The following is a 14,672-nucleotide window of genomic DNA, read 5'->3' as shown; positions in this document are numbered from 1 at the left end:
CTTCTGTATTTTTGAAACTTATCTTCACAATAGCACCGACCTTTTTTCCAGTCATACTGAAGTACAATGCCAATAATTGGACAAAAGATCAGATTAAAGATAGTGAACATGCTGTCGTGGTTCAGATGATTTAACATTTACATAAAACAAGTAATAATATTGTTAACATGCGGTATCAATCAATTCATGAGTTCGAAGATGCGAAAACCCAGATAATACTAAAGCTAAGCCTTAAGAGGATTGTGTTATACAGTCTTATTTATGAAAAGGGTGTTTGGTATTATGGATAAAGACACCTTCATCAGTTTCTAGGAAGAAAGGTGAAAGCCATTAATCCCTATCCAGGTTGAGAATTTCTCAAGGTGATTGGGAATTGATAAGGGATGTTCCATATTGGGAACAAGCAAAATTTGGTCCAGATGCCTCGTGACTACGGTGATTACCTTTCTTGGTTACACATTATTTACAAGGCCAATTATTGTTATGCAGCCACAAAATTTGGGTCGGTTGGATTTCCTAACTTTAGGTAGGATACCACTTGGTGATGATTATCTCCCTTCCCAACCTCCATTAGGGACGGGCAACGTAATTTCATAACCTACTCAACCGAGTTCACCGTCGGCTATGCCATCATCATTTTCTTAGGTTGTACAAACTATATATTCGTCTGGAGATATTGTTAATGTTCCTATTGTTCCTCATAGTGGCCTCCAATGAACTTATCCATACTGTGGGGGGAGGGGGTAAAAACTACACCAGAGCGGTATCAGAACCAGTTGAATGATTATACCGATATGCTACATGGATTTCAGAAATTCCGGCATATTCCAGTCATGTTGTTTCAAGTCTTGGTGGTGCAGGTCAAGGTGGTAGAAGTCAGCAAAGTCGTGGGAGTCATGAAAGCCAAAAGAAGTTTGAGAAGTCGTTCAACTAAAAATGTAATTGTAGATAGTTCTACTTCAAATGTAGTGGTAGGTACTCAGGTACCAGCGAGTGATGAAGTCATTGAGATAGAAACAACTCTTGGAGATTTGTTTAACCCAATTGCCAACTGACACTTTCACTCTTGGTGGTGGCTTGAACATTGAAGCAATTGGGAAATCTACTCTCTATATCCCAATTGTCTCAACTACATCAACATTTCAACCATTTCAAGGTCATCCATTTGCATGTTGTTATTTTGTTCTCTCCGCGTGAATGATCCCCTTTAGGTTAATTCTAAGGTTTCGACGATTCCGATGAGACTCAACAACCAAGTGAGTCTCAAATCGGTAAGATCTCTGTTATGTTGAACAACAATCTTGATCCAACAAAACCTGACGAAGTGGATCTTTAACGGTCAGGAAATGAACATGGAAATGGACAGGGAAATCGGTAGTTCATGGATGTAATATATATAATTTTAATATATTTCTAATGTGATTATTTTGTTTTTATCAATGAAAACTATCTTAAACTTAATTTTCAAATCCAACCTGGTTTTACATTCCATTAAGTTTTAATCAGACCAACATTTAACTAGAAAAAGGTAATCGCATTACATAGTACTTAATCAAAATTACATCCCTGCACATGAATCTTATAGAGTTCATATCATGTTTAAACTCTCTTCTGTTGGCTTCAACAAATTTGAAATGAGCTCTTATTTTCTGAATAAACAGATAAATAATAAGTTAATATCATAAAAAGAAAAAATTATTAAAATACTCGCTAGAACAGATGAGATTTTCGCATACAATCCAGGATGATCCCCTTTACCATCCACAAGATTTCCGCGCACTTTCTCACATCCCTATTGATAATGTAAATCTTACTTGAAGGATCTTATTTATTCTTCATAAATTTTCATTGCCGGCTAACGCCATAAACCTCTGAAACACACTGTCTCATTAATTAAAAATGGTTAAATTGAAACCTCTATCGCTTGCAATTGATACCCAAAATTGAATTAGAAAAACATATTCTTCTCGAGTGAAGCACGTGCTAGCTATGTTAGTGTAGCGAGCACTAGCCATGTTGAAATGAATTTAATGTTGAAATGGTGCAAGTTGAGTATTTATAAGGGGTGAATTTATGACCGTTATATGATCAACCACCGAGCGACAACCATAAAACCGAGCGATACAAAGACTATCGCTAACGCTATATCGACTAATAAGTACTGCAGGAATCAACGCACGATGATATCTCTACCACTCATTAGAGTCTCTATCGTATCTTGTTAAACGATATAATTACCACTTAGCCATATATATTCGCCACTTTACCATGCCACGTAGTGGGTGCAAAAGTGGCAAACTATGCATACCACATGCATAACAGGCCCAAGGATTATACACCTGCAAAATTCTAACCATTGATCCTCCAATGCCAGGCTTAGTCTAGCAGCTAACGTTCCACAAAATTCTAGCCATTGGTTCTACTGTAGCAGCCCGAGTTCAGCAGCTCCCGGTCCAGGTCCGCCAGACTTTAAGAAAGAACCAATTTTTAGGAGGTTCCGAATATTCGTGTCAAATTAGGGTTTTAGGTTTGCTTGCGCATCGAAAAGGAAGATAGAAATAGGAGGAGGGTATATAACAAACGACTCTTATCAAAACACTCTTCTTTTTCGTTCAAGCAAATCTAGGGTTTTCTCTTCTCCATCAACTGCTTTCTACTTTCTCTTCTCGATCTTCAGCTACTACAATGGCAGTCACCTTCTCCGATCTCCACACTGAAGCTGGTCTTAAATCTCTTGAGGAGTATCTCTCTGGAAAAACCTATATCTCTGGGTACTCTCTCAATCCTTGTTTTCTAATTGGATCTCAATTTTTCAATTCCAAAGAAGATCTCAAAAATATGCTTTTTTTTTTATTAGGGAGAGAAAATTCATATTGATGATTGTTGTTTAGTATGGATAGATGACTAATGATTGTGTTTGATTTCGAGTGAATTTCAGAGATCAGATCACTAGAGATGATGTGAAGGTTTTTGCTGCAGTTTCAGAGAAGCCTGGTTCAGCTTTTCTTAATGCCAGCCGTTGGTATGAGACTGTTTCATCACTCCTAGCTGCAAGGTTTGTACTTCTTCATCAGATTTCTTATATGCATATATGTAAATTCTCTTTTGCTTCAATTTTGAATATGTCAATTCAAATGCTGAGTTATCTCTTAAGCTATATCATACAACATGGCAAACATAGCCGGACCTGATTTAATACCAGTGCCTTAAGAGTGCGCTTAGTGAGCCTGGATTTAGGCTCAATCTCAGATTATCCCATACTTAAGTCTGAAATAAAAATCTTATTGGAGGGTCAATTTAAGATAGAGGTGGTATCAAGCTCATTCTCAGATTGAGCACGGTAAGCTCTATTTGAGATTGTTCCCAGCTACTTTACTCTAATTTTTGCACTCCAGGTTACACTGAAGCCAATGCCATTACTCTGGCATTTTAGGCTTGCTGTGGATGGTCTTAAGATCTAACTTCATATTATTGAAATAAAATTGAAATTTGTTTACTTTCTGTTATTTCTGTTATTATACTATTAGGGTTCGGGGATCAAGCGGTTAATGTTCCAAAATATAGTTCAAGTCTTCTTGTTCACCTTTAATAAAGTTTATGTCAGATTTGGACATTTGACCTGATTGTCAATTTTGCTATTTCTAACAGCTTCCCTGGGAAGGCTGCTGGCGTCAGAATTGCTGGTGGAGCAGAGGCAGCTCCAGCAGTAGAAGCTGCAAAGGTACAGACATAGCTCACAGTTTCACATGACAATGATTAGTAGTTGTTTCACAGAAGTAATCAATTTGGAAGTAATTAGGAAGTATATAGTTGTAAAAAGATTGGTAAGTATATAGTTTGACAGAAGCAATCAATTGGCAAGTATATAGTTATACAAAGATTTATGGATACTCTGTAGAATCACATCCTTATCCTTACGGGAGAAAACCATACGATATACCCGGGCAAGCCAAGATTCACGGCATGAACCATATGAAGACTTACTTATTGACCCTTGATTATGTCAAGTCTGATAGTGATTAAGAAAAGTGATTCCTACTTCAGAATTTTTTAAATGATGTTTCAAAGTTTTGCTCCCTCTCATGTACTCTTATGCGGGTGCCCCCCCCCCCCCCCCCCCCCTACTCCAGCCTTTAATTATTACAAAGGGGTATGATATTGGTTTTAATTATATTTCAGGCTGCTCCAGTTGAAGCCGATGATGATGACTTGGATCTTTTTGGTGATGAAACCGAGGAGGATAAGAAGGCAGCAGAGGAGAGAGAGGCAGCTAAGAAATCATCTGCAAAGCCAAAAGAGAGTAAGCAATACTCACTTTGAAATTATAATGAATTAAAACATCACTTGCTTTTGATTATATTTGCTTTTGTAAGTTCTCAAGATTGTATTGCATTTTACCTTCAGGTGGGAAATCTTCTGTTCTTTTGGATGTGAAACCTTGGGATGATGAGACTGACATGAAGAAGCTTGAAGAGATTGTTCGCAGCATCGAAATGGAAGGTCTTCACTGGGGAGCATGTATGTTTTGACCCTGACCTTTACATATTACACAAAAGCAAAACATGTAGAGAATTCTGGATCATACTCTTATTTAATTATCTTGTCTGACCATGGTAACTGTGTTTCATTGGTTTGTTGCAGCAAAACTGGTTGCTGTTGGTTACGGTATCAAGAAATTGACAATCATGATGACCATCATAGATGACCTTGTCTCAGTGGACACTCTCATCGAGGAACGCCTCACAGTGGAGCCTGCCAGCGACTACATCCAGAGCTGTGATATTGTTGCCTTCAACAAAATCTAAGACCACTGATATTTCTCTTTAGCTATTGTACTTTATCACTCTTTTATCTATCCATTTTTGTAGGGAGGGTGACATAGTGTTTCTTCTTACAATGGTTTATCGGTTCTAAACATACTGTGGTTGTGTTTAATCTTTCAAATTAGAGAGCCTGAGTTTTAACCTTTTTTATTGTTCTTTTACTGTGTTATTATTCATCTCTCCTTCAAATTTGCCTGATTACAATTTATTAATGGCATCACACTCTTAAATGAGAACTAGAAGACTGAGACCATACTACATAGCATTTTACTCTCCACAACAGTTTCTGGAACTTGGGAACTGTATTCAGGGATTAAGTAGAGGTTGCCGTATCAGGGTTCTTATGTGAAATGTACCGGCGTTTGGATAAAAAACATAGCATCTGAATTCAACCTGCCTTGGATTCATTCTTTCAGGCATTTGTGGTAAAATGCAATAGTCTGAATGTTCGATACTCTGAATCCAATCATGCTGTTGGTTACCAGCCATGGTAACTTGTGGTGCTGTACCAGCCACGACACGGATTTAAATACTCTACAACAGTACCACTAGTAGTATCGAACATCCATAAGCAGTATGGACTGGCGTGGCTAGTACAGTACCACAAGTAAACTGTCCTTGAAAAAAATGAGTGAAACATGATGTCCTGCCAGATATGATTTATCATCGACATATTAAGTGGCTTTGACAAGAGAATTCATTTGTTGGAAGCGGAGAAGATTCCATTTCAGGCCAAGTGAGACACCGAAGCCATATCACTGCTCCAGGGCAGCGCAAACTAGCAAAACATACGGCAGTGATAAACTTTGCCATTCAGGAACTTCACTGATCTCATCCAGGTTAAATTCATAAATAACCAACAATAAAAAGAAGCTCAAGCATTAGAAGGTTCCGCTTCGTTTGCTAAAGCTTTTCAGCTTCAGCTACCAAGGCGAGACTGTCTCATTCAGAGCATAGCCTTTATTTATGTTTCTGATAGAAACTTCCAACCTCTGTTTCCCCTTTCAAGCTAGGTATTATTATAAGTAGTTGAGAGTAGAAATACTACTTGCTGCAATTGGTTGGTTGTTAAGATCACTTAATACCCCACATTGTAGTTAACTACTTAGCTTTATTGGATTGTATTTTCTCTCCTCTCATCAGTTGTCGTCTGTCTTAGCTGCATTTCATTGTTCTTAACAAGCTACGCTCCTAAAGTTTTCATCACTCTTCTTCTTCTTAATATATTGAAATAGATGGATGTTCATTTGAACATTAACTTATTATACATCCTGTTAGGTTTATCTGCAGTTGCATATCTAGTAATACACAAGTTCAGTAACTCAAGCGGTAACACTCGATTACCGCCAGGTAGTTTAGGATGGCCAATTGTAGGCGAGACATTGGAATTTCAACGTTTAGGTCAATGTGGAAAGTCTGACGAATTCCCGGTGCAAAGAATGAATAAATACAATCGGGAAATCTTCAAAACACACTTATTTGGGGAGAAAACAATCACCTTGTGTGGAGCTACTGGTAATAAGTTCTTATTTACTGGCGAGAAAACTTATGTACTTACATGGTGGCCTAACTCTCTGAAGAAATTGTTCGGTGATTCATTTTTCACCACGCCTTATGAAGAAGCAGTAAGAACAGGTAAAGTTGTTTCCAGTTTCTTACAGCAAGAAGTAATGAATCAATTGGTAGAACGATTTGATAGAACTTGCAAGAATTGTCTTCAAAAAGATTGGAGAGCAAGAAATCAGGTATTAGCATTTCCACTGATTAAAGCTTATGCATTTTCAGTTGCTTGTGACATGTTTGCAAGCATGGATGATCCGAATTGGCAAAAGATGATCTTAGACGAATTCAATATTTTGCTCAAAGGTGTGTTTCAGTTCCCTATATATTTCCCGGGTACAAGACACTATAAGGCCGTAAAAGCAGCAGCTGTGATCCGCCGAGAACTAATGAAACTGATTCAAAGTAGGAGAGGATTGATGGTGGATTTGGATAGGAGAGTAGAAAGAAATCTGATTTCTCATCTGATGGGGACCAAGAATGAAGATGGGGAGTTACTGAGTGATAAAGAAATAGCAGATAATGTTATCCTACTCATGAATGCTGGCCATGATACAAGCAGTTCAACAATGATGATGTTGATGAAATATTTAGCTGAATCGCCTGATTGCTACAACAGAGTTTTAAAAGGTAATATATATGTATATAGTTTCTGATCTTCATTTGTAGCTTTTTTTATTGTTCAAGTTATAGAACTAGCAACTAGGGATACCTGAAAACTGAAAATTTAGACTTGAGAAAACTTGGATTAATGCTAATTATGATATATAGAGCAAAGAGAAATTGCTTCAAGGAAGAGTCCAGGGGAGTTATTGAACAAAGACGATATCTCAAAAATGAAATATTCATGGGGCGTCATACAAGAAGTCCTCCGAATGTCACCACCTGTACAAGGAACTTTTAGGAAGGCCAAAGTTGACTTCACCTACAGCGGATTTTCCATCCCCAAGGGCTGGGCGGTAAGCTCTAATCTTTTTCTTTCCTTAAAGCTATAACCACTAAATAGATAACATATGTGTCATAAGTGGGGTGTTTTGATAATCTACTATAAACAGGTATGGTGGACAACAAGTACTACACACAAGTCTGAAGAGTATTTTCCAAATGCAGAAACATTTGATCCACTAAGGTTTGCAAGAGATAATATAACTCCATATAGTTTTGTTCCATTTGGAGGAGGTCCAAGAATGTGCCCTGGAAGAGAATTTGCAAAGGTTGAAATTCTGGTTTTTCTACACAATTTGGTGAATATGTTTAAGTGGGAACTCGTATTCCCAGACGATGTCATTAGTGTCGACCCAATGCCTACCTCTTCCAAAGGTCTCCCAGTTTACCTCTACTCACACCCTTATTTATGATCGATGCACCGCTGGTTTAGTACTATTTCTACTAAAACATCACACTTTAGGTTGTGTTTTTCCTTTACTCGCTGAACTAAAAATTGAATAATGGTTCATAGCCTCTTTTATGCAAATTGTAAACAAGATTATGCGCACCAAGGAAAGTGAAAGCAGAGTGAGAAAAAAAAACGGAATACCAAGTTAAGCTGAAAGTAATGTCACCATAAAAAATAACAGGAGAGCCAACGTAAAACAACATCCAACAACAGCCATAAATGCCTGTAGAAAACAAGAATTAAGAAATTTTAAAATCAGTAAGCAACTACAAGTAGATAGGTTAGAACTGCGAGAATCAAAATTTTAACTTACTTTTCCTTGGGTCTGAAAATTGAATTTCATTGTGAACCATGACAATCCTCTATCCACAAAAGGAGCAAGTGCAACTGCCCTGTACATTGAAACCTTTAAAATGTCAAGCCATGCCAAAACTATATATTCTTTAACAGGATGTGTCAGACTTAGGGAGATTATTGTGGACTTTTCAGCTTCGCCAATCAGAAACTATATACATGATACCCAAACCCAAAGTGAAACCTAGGTGCTCACCCTCCAAGTCTGACAAGCTTTGTTACTTGGCTTCCTGCCCACACCATTGCCATTATTTTGAGAAATCTGATTTGGCATTAAAAGGCAAAAGAAATATGATTAATTTATATTTCAGAAAAATAGCCAAATATGCAGGTGTCAACTAGGGGTGCACATACCCTACCCATATCCGCCAATCCTACCCTACCCGCCAGTGTTTTAACCGTATCCTATCCTACCCACTATTTGGCAGGTAGGGTAACGGGTAAAGATTTTCTTAACCGCCGTTAGATGGGTAGGGTGACGGGTAAAGCTCGAAATTATCCTACCCTACCCGCCTACCCGCCTATTTATCTAACAGCCGTTAGTAGCCGATGATCTTTCTATTATTGATCATCTTTGCCGTTGGTTTTTTATTAATCAACTCAACCTAAAAACTAAATTCATTTTCGTTTCATCTCTTCACCCGTTAGATGGGTAGGGTGACGGGTAAAGCTCGAAATTTCTTACCCGCCAGTCAGCGGGTAGGGTGGCGAAATAGGCCATATCCTACCCACCCTACCCGTTGTGCAGCCCTAGTGTCAACTTTTTCGAACTGTATAGATTCAGTAAAGCACAAAGAGACTGCACCAAAACCGAACACAAAAGAAAAAGGCAGAGACATGTTCTCCAAGTATGTGTTACCTCTCAGTAGCTGCAAGACAACCCAATTTTCCAGGCGCTGGAGCAACGTAAAACCTAGCAAGAAAACCAAAAAAGAAAAAAATAACTTCTCAAAACACGAATATGCTTTCTCTTGCTAAGGGGAGATTATAAAAGGTACTCTGACTTTATTAATGTGCAGATAATCATACTCGTGTGCGTGCAAGAGTACAAGGTCTGATTCAATGCATAAAACATAGATATGAGGGTCAAATAGGGATATTAAAGAGAAAGGTTCCAGTTTGTCGATGCCTTTCACCAACAGAAACCTCATATACTACTCAATCAGATGGAAGCATCATTTCCACTACCCAACGTACCAGACAATGAGAAATGTTGTAAGATAATATGCAGTATTCAGAAGCCCATATGATAGCATTCCAGAAATACCATATCTTCTCAACTTCTTCATTAACCTGTTAAGCGATTATCGATTAGAAAAAAAGCAAAATGAAAATTGATTTTGAATGGTACAGTATAGGAAGATCTACCAACAGTACGGGTAAAATAAAAGGAGTACAGAAAAACATGAAAGGAGACTCTATCCATATGTTTTCTGAAGTCATAGGGAAAGCTAAAAAAACTTAAAGTTCAAATGGAAGACTTTGAATCTTGCAGTTCAGAAGCTAACAGAATATGATGGAGTGTTAAGCCTCAAATACTGAAGAAAATTACACGGCTTTTAAATATTACGTACTACAACAATATATGTTTAGGCCTTCCTCATCATCACAGGCTTAAGCTCATGCTCGGTATTCAGGATGCAAGAGCGATGTAAACTTGGATTCGACAACTGAAATACTTGTTTCATGGCCCTCAGACTTACAATTTGTGACTACTGCAATACCAATGCAGTAAGAGATACTCAAACACTATGGTTTGCTTTGTGTACCACAGATATACCTCCAAGTAAGTAACCAATTTTATACATGAGTTAAGAACGTTAGCTTCTTAATAAGATAAAGAACACAATAAGACCTGTCCATCATAGAGATATTTACTATTCATAAAATCAGCACGTTTAAGGCAAATAGTATGCACTCGTCGAATGCGAATGGTTTTGGTTCCTTATTTCCATTGCTTTTCCTTGAGCCTAAAAAAAAATACCAATTAAAGAATACATTACTTTTACCTTTCTAATGGTTTATAACTTATCTTCTGCCTTCCTATTCTTCGAATTATACAATTGCATGTCAATAATTCTTTGGAGGAACACAATTGAGGAACTGTAGAACGTAACTTTATGGAAAATCTGTGAACTTACTTGTATCCTCTTGATCAGCAGAAGGCTTGTATGAATCGGAAATATCAGAAGCCTGGCCTTGTCAAAAAAGAATGAACGTAAGATGATACATGAAATAACATGAAAACTACTAATCATGTGAAAATCAAACACGCCGTTCGAAAAAGGAGAAACAAAAAGACTGAATTTGAGGGGCAAAATCCACGATCACTCTAATGTAAATTGTGTTTGTTTGTTTTTTTTTTTTTTTGGAGCGCGTCAATGTATGCCTCCATGAAATTCCCTTCTAACCTTTTTTATCAGAGAGAGAAATTAGACGAGAACCAAGGTTTCCTCACAGTTTAGTTCCACGCGAAACAGTAACGAAAAGTTTACCTACTCTAAATGTTGTTATTAAGAACTATCCAGGAGAACATTTGACATAGCTTAAACTAATAAATATACCAAATACACAAAAGGAATAAAGTAATCAAAATTAATCCCTCAAACAATTTTTTGCATGGTGCAGGGTCCTCAAATTGCTGTAAACCCCATTATCCAATTAAATTCATTTTTTTCCCTAACTCAGTAGTTCAGTCTCCTCCTGTGCATAACAATCAATCACATTTCCAACACATGATATAGTTATAGTCATGCATATACACAAATGAACTTGAAAAGATAAGGTGTACAGGATGAACTTACATCTCCATTATTTGTTGTTGAGCATATTCGTTGAGCTTTTAACAAATTCTTAGAAGAATTTTTCTTGATTTCATTTTCAAGAAAGTAAGAAAAGGATGGAACCCTAAAACAATTCTTCAATCTCACCGAAGAGAGTTTCAAATGGTAACCCTATAAAAACAATTATTGAGTTGTATTATAAGAATCAGAAATACAAATTTTAGCGAGAACTGAAACAATAGGATTTCATTGCTCACTGACCTGCGTAGGTATAGCTGAGAAGGGAACTCTGAAGCTCAACGTTGAAGACATAGTTGACATCCTTCGATTAGAGTCAGCGGAAGACTATGCTGTTTTCGATTAGAGTCAGCGGGAGACTATGCTGTTACTGTGAAAGTAAATCATTCTGGGTCCAAGGCGCTTAAGTCGACAAACGTATGTATTGACCCATGCCCCTACCGAACCCAGCCACCCAACACCGCTAAACCCATCTATTACAAACCTCTGCGGCGGCGGAGATTGAACGTCTGACTTCCTTCTTATTGGAATTGATGGGATACCACTGAGTTATGTTCTTGGACCCATCTGGATAAAAGAAAAAAAAAATCCCTTTTCCAGGAGACGGGACGAGACACAACACATACTCGTTGATCGAAGGCCAAATTTAGAGCTTAAGATGTGTTTGTTTTTTTATTTTGCTGATTTGAATGTGACTCGGTCCCTTATTCGGCTCGAGTCAGATGTCAGACCTTGTGTGTGTGTGTGTGTTTTTTTGAGTCAGATTTGACTCGCGATTTGACTCAGACCTAACCCCTGATTCGGACTATTTGAGTAGGCGAATAAAATGTCCTTGACTCATGAGATCAAGCCACTTACTCACATATTTTTGAGCCAGATGAGTAAGATCTGACTCAAAAAACAACATATTGAGTCAGATCCATATGAATCAGGTATCAGTTAGATCCGGATGAGTCAGGAAAAAACAAACAAGTTGTAAATGAGGTCCATTTCAGGCAGAGTCTCTTTTTCTTCCAGACAAAGTAAAAAAAGATTAGGCAGGTACTACCCAAAGAGTCTGTAATTATAATGTGATTTACAAAACGTTCCCAAAGAGCAGCTAGAGGTCTTATCTAATTTTCATTTGTTATGTCTTTCGTTGGTCCGTTTGCCTCCTAGTTACCCTCCCTGTAGTTGTGGTTCAGTTTGGGGTATGGGCCCCAACAACTGATTAATTTCACTTATTATACCAGGGTGGTTCAGTGTCGATGGCAAGAAAATGAATAAGGTCTGTCGAACCCGATTCAATACAAACTTTAAATCGTTGTTTGGTGATCATCATTGTTACCACCAGAAGCATCACCCAAGTCTTTGTCATTAAAACAATTGCGATTCCTAAAGTTGAGTCATTGACGTCAATGTAATTGCTACAAAGTCTCTACAAATAATTATGCTTCCTGCACGCCTTGGGTGTCCTTTGGTCGCCTTGTTTGTGTTGATTTTAATTCATCTTGGGGGCGGTAGCCTACTAAAATATTCGTTGTGATACACTTAATTCGAGTTTGTTATGAAATCAGTGAGGTGTCTGGTAAATGAGGTGGTAAAACCCCTCGGTCCCTGGTGAACTTGTATTTCATGTGAATTGCAGTAATGTGTGTCGGCTGTTGTGTGCGTCGTCGATATACCAATTCATTTTTGGACAACCACAAAGACCTGAAGAGGAAGCAGACATTAGTGGTGACAAATGTTGGAAGGTTTTCCTTGAGTAATATAGGGATTGTGGGTGGATTGGTGAGGAGAGTTGTGCGTTTTGCGGTGAAGCTTGGATCGGTTGAATGGTGCCATGGATAGGATATTCCATGTCATTACAACACTTGGGCATTAAAGGAGAATATGTTTCAGCAGTTTCTAGAGCCAAATTGCTTATTGGACATAAATTAGTGCCGACGAGACGAATTTGGTATAGGATGGCAAAGGTTGAAAGGCCTCTGTTTAATATTTTCCACAAGAAAAGCTGTATTTTTGGAGGACATGGTAGTCTTCATAATAATTTGGTGACGGGTAGAGGGTGTTGGTGTGCTTGGTTGGAACTTTGCACAAGGCAATTGTATCCAGAACTGGTGGTGCATCGCATGTGAGGTGAATGTTTATGAATCTTATTGGTGCTAAAGGAGGAAGTTGATGCACTCTCATGGTCTCATGTATGAGTATGAGAGTATGAGGATCGATGAGCAAGGTAGTCAATATCGGTTGTACAGGCTGATATTACAAGTATTTATCAGATATCGGAAAATACCTATATGATATCAAAAATATTGGCGATACAAAGATGGAATGATATTGTCAGTTTTACAGGCCGGTACAGACCGATATATCAGTTTTACTTGTACATTCGTGAATAAATTTTTCATCAGCATGCATCAAGTCTTTACAAACAAGTACAATGTCAATTGGAGAAGGTAAAAATCCCTAATATATTTATAATATAAAATCAACGACTATATGGTAAGATATAAGATGGAAACCATATTTCGATTGCAAGGCAGAGATATATAAAAGATAAATATGAAGGATTATAAAAAAGATTTACCGGCATAATAGGACAACAATCACAACTTTGGATAAGAAACCACCTTGTATTTTGGAAATTTGAGATATGTGTATGATTCTTATTATTTTTTATTATGGTTTTATAATTATTATTTAAAATTATATATTAAATGATGTATCACCGATAAAAAGCGATATTATCTTTTGTATAGGTGTATCGGACCCGACCGATACGCGATATTAACTACCTTGTCGATGAGGTCAGCAAGTATGTTCATCTCCCTGATTTATTGTGTTGGTCGTGTCTGCTGGTGCATCGCATGTGAGGTGAATGTTTATGAATATTTTTGGTGCTAAAGGAGGAAGTTGATGCACTCTTTCATGGTCTCATGTATGAGTATGGGGATCGATGAGGTCAGCAAATACCTGGTATGGTTGGCACTCGGTGGAATTGGTTGGTGCATGGTGAGGAATCCAATTGGTTGTGATGTGGGTTGATAATATGTTCCCAATCTGATGGAAAAGGTATAGTTTGATGGTATGGAATAATGAAGATAATTGTTTCATTGAGGATTAGCTGAAGCAAGATTGAGAATGGAATCCACAGACACCGGTTCACTCTTCAGGTATTTCTGTCTGCAAAGGCTTCCCTAGACATAGTTTGGTTGCTCATGAATGATCTAAGCTCGTTTCATCATAAATGCTTTTGTGATACACAGTGTTGTGAATTACTAAGTCCCGTGAGTTTCGATTTTAACTGATTTATCCCATTCCAAATAATGAAGTTTTCTGATTGAATGATCGTGTCTTATGAGTTTCAAGTTATCTGGTCGATCTTGTCATGAACATGGGTAGAAAGAATTTGCGTTAAAAGTAAACTTGAGAGACGTTTGAATAACTACCAACCTTCTTCCGCGAATGAGGCATTTCATCTTCGGTTCCTTCGCTTTATTTCATAATCTTTCCAAGACCCAATACAATTGCAAAGGAGAGGGTATCAAGTACTCCATCAACTTTTTTGTTCGACAACCGGTACAAAAAAACCTAATACAGTTGCAAGTAGACCGACTTAATGATCCTTGAAAATATGTATATAAAGTTTATATCTCTATCTCTTCACAATCAGAAAGTTTAGACAAAAGAGTCTGTGAACCTGATTGTTTAGAAGAGTACTTGGACGATCTTAATAATCAATACCGAAAATCAGTC

The 14,672-nt window shown here is 37.6% G+C and overlaps 3 protein-coding genes across 4 annotated transcripts; 2 read left to right on the top strand and 1 right to left on the bottom strand.

Moving 5' to 3' along the window:
• The first annotated feature begins 2,521 nt into the window (after positions 1–2,521).
• On the top strand, positions 2,522–4,995 carry LOC113313139 (elongation factor 1-beta 2-like). Its single transcript, XM_026561866.1, has 6 exons — positions 2,522–2,771; positions 2,939–3,055; positions 3,649–3,721; positions 4,180–4,300; positions 4,405–4,518; positions 4,642–4,995. The coding sequence occupies exons 1-6, from the start codon at positions 2,686–2,688 to the stop codon at positions 4,803–4,805; spliced, it is 675 nt and encodes a 224-aa protein (XP_026417651.1). The 5' UTR covers positions 2,522–2,685; the 3' UTR covers positions 4,806–4,995.
• A 381-nt stretch (positions 4,996–5,376) lies between these two features.
• LOC113308424 (beta-amyrin 28-monooxygenase-like) lies at positions 5,377–7,780 on the top strand. Of its 2 annotated transcripts, XM_026556884.1 has the most exons (4): positions 5,381–6,458; positions 6,609–7,013; positions 7,155–7,342; positions 7,439–7,780. In XM_026556884.1, exons 1-4 carry the CDS (start codon positions 6,059–6,061, stop codon positions 7,739–7,741), a joined length of 1,296 nt encoding a protein of 431 aa, XP_026412669.1. In that variant the 5' UTR covers positions 5,381–6,058; the 3' UTR covers positions 7,742–7,780. The 2 variants fall into 2 exon arrangements, with proteins under 2 accessions (XP_026412668.1, XP_026412669.1); XM_026556883.1 differs by having other exon boundaries at positions 5,377–7,013.
• A 38-nt stretch (positions 7,781–7,818) lies between these two features.
• LOC113308425 lies at positions 7,819–11,300 on the bottom strand. Its single transcript, XM_026556885.1, has 9 exons — positions 11,178–11,300; positions 10,938–11,087; positions 10,275–10,326; positions 10,052–10,103; positions 9,331–9,426; positions 8,993–9,046; positions 8,330–8,395; positions 8,093–8,171; positions 7,819–8,002 (listed from the first exon to the last, which is right to left on the bottom strand). Exons 1-9 carry the CDS (start codon positions 11,235–11,237, stop codon positions 7,925–7,927), a joined length of 687 nt encoding a protein of 228 aa, XP_026412670.1. The 5' UTR covers positions 11,238–11,300; the 3' UTR covers positions 7,819–7,924.
• Between the last annotated feature and the right edge of the window lie 3,372 nt (positions 11,301–14,672).

This window comes from Papaver somniferum, chromosome 9 (genome assembly GCF_003573695.1).
Source record: "Papaver somniferum cultivar HN1 chromosome 9, ASM357369v1, whole genome shotgun sequence".
NCBI classification, from domain to species: domain Eukaryota; kingdom Viridiplantae; phylum Streptophyta; class Magnoliopsida; order Ranunculales; family Papaveraceae; genus Papaver; species Papaver somniferum.
Note: the sequence above shows the minus strand (reverse complement) of the source record. Positions and strands in the feature narration are given on the sequence as shown.